At 33.5% G+C, this 4,529-nt stretch overlaps 1 protein-coding gene across 1 annotated transcript; it reads left to right on the top strand.

Moving 5' to 3' along the window:
• Positions 1 to 850: 850 nt before the first annotated feature.
• LOC141542803 (olfactory receptor 6C74-like) lies at positions 851 to 1,789 on the top strand. Its single transcript, XM_074267394.1, has one exon. It carries the CDS (start codon positions 851 to 853, stop codon positions 1,787 to 1,789), a length of 939 nt encoding a protein of 312 aa, XP_074123495.1.
• Positions 1,790 to 4,529: the final 2,740 nt, after the last annotated feature.

Here is a 4,529-nt window from a genome sequence, read left to right as displayed (position 1 = left end):
ATTGCTGCAATACTAGATCTTGGGAATCAAATTAGAGTGGTCCTGTGCTTAAAATCCTTGTGGGTACTTTAAAGATAAGATTAATTTTTAGTTTAATCTATCTCCACCTAATATGCTTTTTAAACTTTTGCAGATCAAAAATATCTACCGTTAAAGAATTATTTTTAATGTCTCATCATGGAATGGATATTATTCTAAGAGAATTCTGGCTTTATTGGATGTTAACAAGCAAGAAAGAAATAAGAGATCAGTTTGGTGAAGACTATATGCCTGTAGCCCTGAAACCAACATACAGAAATACAAGGAGAATCATTACCAAAGAGTAGATCACCAATTGATTGTTTGTTTCATAAATGTATTTGCTGATTTATTTGATGAAATAATTAAATTATTTTGGTTGCAAAGGCTTATGAGATTGTCTACAAAGGCATGGAATTTCTATGATCCATGACAGTACAAGGAATAGTCAAATTAGTTAAATCATTTATTCTTAGGCATCACACAAAGAGAGGAAATGCACATATGGAGTATCTAGGATATCAAATAAATTTCATATTTCAGTGGATTTGTGAAAGGTCTTTATTCTTTAGAGGTTTGTATGAAAATCAGACTATTCTCAGGGAGTACAAATTTATTTAATGTTAACATAAACAGCTTAATTAAGGAGGCAAACTTAATAAAGGAACATATGAGTTAAAGGGAAATACATATATACTTTATAGAGTACATATATATGAATATGCTTATTTTCAATGCTCTATGAAATGAGGATGACAATGCTCTTTTGTGGTCTTCCATTTAGATATTTCTTATTTTCATATCTAGGGATAGTGACAATTTGAAGTCAATCATGGAAAACCGTACAACAGTGACAGTGTTTATTCTCCTAGGACTGACAGATGATCCACAATGGAAGATTGTACTTTTTCTTTTTCTTTTCCTCACCTACATATTAAGTATTGCTGGCAACTTGACCATCATCCTCCTCACCTTGTTGGACGCTCACCTCAAGACTCCCATGTATTTCTTCCTTCGGAATTTCTCTCTCCTAGAAATTTCCTATACATCTGTCTGCATCCCTAAGTTTCTTGTTAGTATTGCAAGTGGGGACAAAACCATTACCTATAATTGCTGTCTTACCCAATTGTTTTTTGCCTTCCTTCTTGGGGCATCTGAATTTTATCTTCTAGCTGCCATGTCTTATGATCGTTATGTTGCCATTTGCAAGCCCCTACATTATTCAACCATCATGAGTAGCAAAGTTTGCACTCAACTTGTTCTTAGTTCTTGGATCTCTGGCTTCTTGATCATCTTTCCAGGTTTGATTGTGGGGCTTCAACTGGATTTTTGTGCCTCTAATGCCATTGACCATTTTTACTGTGACACTGGTCCCATGTTGCAGCTCTCTTGTACAGACACACAGTTTCTTGAATTTCTTAGTTTCATTTTAGCTTTAGTGACACTTTTGGTTACTTTGGCATTAGTTATTCTGTCTTATACCTTTATTGCCTTGACAATTCTGAGAATCCCATCTGCTAGTCAGAGGAAAAAGGCTTTTTCCACTTGTTCTTCTCACATGATTGTTCTCTCCCTCTCTTATGGCAGCTGCATTTTCATGTACATTAAGCCCTCAGTTAAGGAAAGAATATCTTTAACCAAGGGAATATCCTTACTCAATACTTCAGTTGCCCCTTTATTGAACCCATTTATTTATACCCTAAGGAACCAGCAAGTGAAACAAGCTTTCAAGGATGCAATCCAGAGAACAGCTCCTTTCTCAAAGAAATAATAATGTTGCCTTCTGCTGACCCTATATGGTCATATTAAACTACCAGAAATAACCTAGAAATCATTTCTAAAGATTTTCACATCGTAAATAGGTAACAAGGTCTTTGAGATACAACTTGTATCTTTATCACTGCTTTTGGTTCAAAGTAGGCTTTTGAAAGGTAGCAGTTAGTTCATAAAGAGGACAATATCAGATAATGTGATACTAATTCTTTTTTAAGTATCAGATGCAGGAATGAGTTATTTGAATTGGTTTTCAAGTATATAGTGAGAATTAATGGGAAAATGCCTAGAGACAGTTAGCTATGAACAACAAAGCTTAAAAGAAAAAAAAATTAAAGGAAACATAATGTCCACATCAGTATGTAAAGCTACAATACACTTTCTATGATACTAGAGGAAAGTAGCAGTTGAGTTCTCCAGCAATACACAAAAGGAATGTTCTGAAAGTAGGCAATTTAGGCACACAATTGTATCAAGTATAGACAACAAAATGAAGTATCTAACTTGAACCAAAGAATATAAAATATGTTAAGTATAAATGGAACCTGGTGAAGACATAACTTAAAAGTCTGATGAAATAATGTATAATAATTCAAGAATAATTAATTAAGGGAAATTCCTTTGCATTTCATAATCCTTTCCTCATATAGAGATTAGGATTTGTCTTCTGGCATTTTGTTAAGACAAAAAACAACTCCTGACTGGTTTTCATTGACTGGCTACTTTTAAGATGCTTTTGTTGTCTAGACTTTTTGAGAGATTAGCGTGGGTCAAAGGAGCCACCTCTTTGGTTAGCCAAAAAAGACATATAATGGACAGGTTTGGAGGCTTTTTGCATTTCTACTTGTGCTTTTCTTCTAAAGCACAGTATTAAAAGGAAAGGGAAGAGATTTATAACTGCCTTGCCCTACCAAAAAAACATTAATGACTATTTTGGTTCAGGACAGTAGAATTTGATGTTTGTCTACATGCTTCTCACATTATCAGTCTAAAAGGAGAACTACAGAAAATGGAATTTCCTTGTTCAAGACGTTTTAATGGTAAGAGTAATGGAAGAATATCTTGGAGAAGCACATTGTTTCAGCATTTATTCAAACATATGAATTACAAGAAGAATTTAAATTTGATTCAATAACAATTACAAAAATAAACATCTGGATATTTGACATTCTAGAACAAAAATGGGAATTTCTTAGAATAATGCATCTTGGGGAAAGAAGAGGATCATCTATGTGGATAATGAAGATGAGAGATAAATAAAGAACTTTATCAACTCAGTATCCTGCTTTCCATACCTCTTCTTCCATTTCGTTTCATTTTTCCTCTATTTTCCCATCATTTTCCCTCTCAGCTAATAATGTTGCTTCATATTGTATTAAAAAAATTAAAGCCATTTATCAAGAGTTTCTTTTTTTTGCCTCTCTCTCAACTTATATCCCTCAGATGCTTTCCATCATTATCAACATCTTCTAGAGGTGGCCATGGTGTGCTTTATTTTAACCATATTGTGGTAGATATTTTCTTTCTCTTCTACACTGAAGTTTTATGCTCCCTTACTTAAAATTTTATCATGAATCATTTATCTTGATAGCTCTTTTGGTTTGTCTCAAAGAAAGTCCATGCTTTTTTGACTACTTCAAAGTCACCATCATTATCCAATAGAGCAAGTTTGAGTTTCATTTTGTTCAGACAACCAATATCATGGCTATTCTTATCACAAAATTCCTGAATTCTTCTGTCAATGTTTTCTATTTGAATGTTTTTGTCCTTAAATTGAGTAACTTTTCAATTTTGAATTATGACAAAAAAATAGATTGGCTCACAGCATTCAGGCATACAATGAGGTGTCTTTTGTTTGGGAAATATAGACAATCAATTGGCAACAGAAGGTCACTTTTAAATGTAATTTCATCCATATTTTCCCCCCCTGTTTGGGTCCACCATCATGCAGTGTTGTTATTAATCTGAATAAGAACATCCTGCCACTGAGATAAGACTGAGTCTGAGTGGATGGGCCAGCCCTCAAGCACACCAGTTGGGGGAAGCTTGAGCTGTCTCTTCCCTGTGACTATATTTGGAGTGGAAAGAAAGTAAAAGTGAAAGTGAAAGAAGAATAATCCCATTCAAAATGGGATTACAAGCAAAATGGGACTAACCTCATTGCTATGGAAACAGATTTTCTTTTTTTTTTTTTCCAGTCCTTTGGATCATATAAAATTAAAGAGTACCATTTCATCATAGGGATCATAGATTCACAGTTTTAAAGGATCTTCCAAATAGATAAATATCAGGATTGCATTTCATATCCTCTACTTCAAAATACTGAAAACATTATTTCCACAACACCATGCTGGAGGCAAACATCTCAATAACTTGATGATAGGGTCTATACACAGGAGAAGTTACTTAGTAAAAAAAAATTAAGTGGGTACTTCAACTTTTTGGGCTTTAGCATGACAGTCTAATACCAAAGAGAACCTTATATTACTTTTCACTCAGATTGTTCATTTTCTGTTTAGCTTCTGTACCTTGATTTATTGTTTAGGAAAAAGAAAAGAGGGTGAGTTCCTGGAACTATTCAAAGTCTTCTAAGTTTTCTTTTGTAATTATGGAATAATGAAAGGAGGAAAAAAATGAAATATTCAGTACATTCAATGTTACACAGAAAAAAGACAGAAATATAGTAATAGTAAATATACCATAAAATGGAGTCAGTTTTATCCTCACAAAAATCACTT

This window comes from Sminthopsis crassicaudata, chromosome 5, assembly GCF_048593235.1.
Source record: "Sminthopsis crassicaudata isolate SCR6 chromosome 5, ASM4859323v1, whole genome shotgun sequence".
Taxonomy (NCBI): domain Eukaryota; kingdom Metazoa; phylum Chordata; class Mammalia; order Dasyuromorphia; family Dasyuridae; genus Sminthopsis; species Sminthopsis crassicaudata.
Note: the sequence above shows the minus strand (reverse complement) of the source record. Positions and strands in the feature narration are given on the sequence as shown.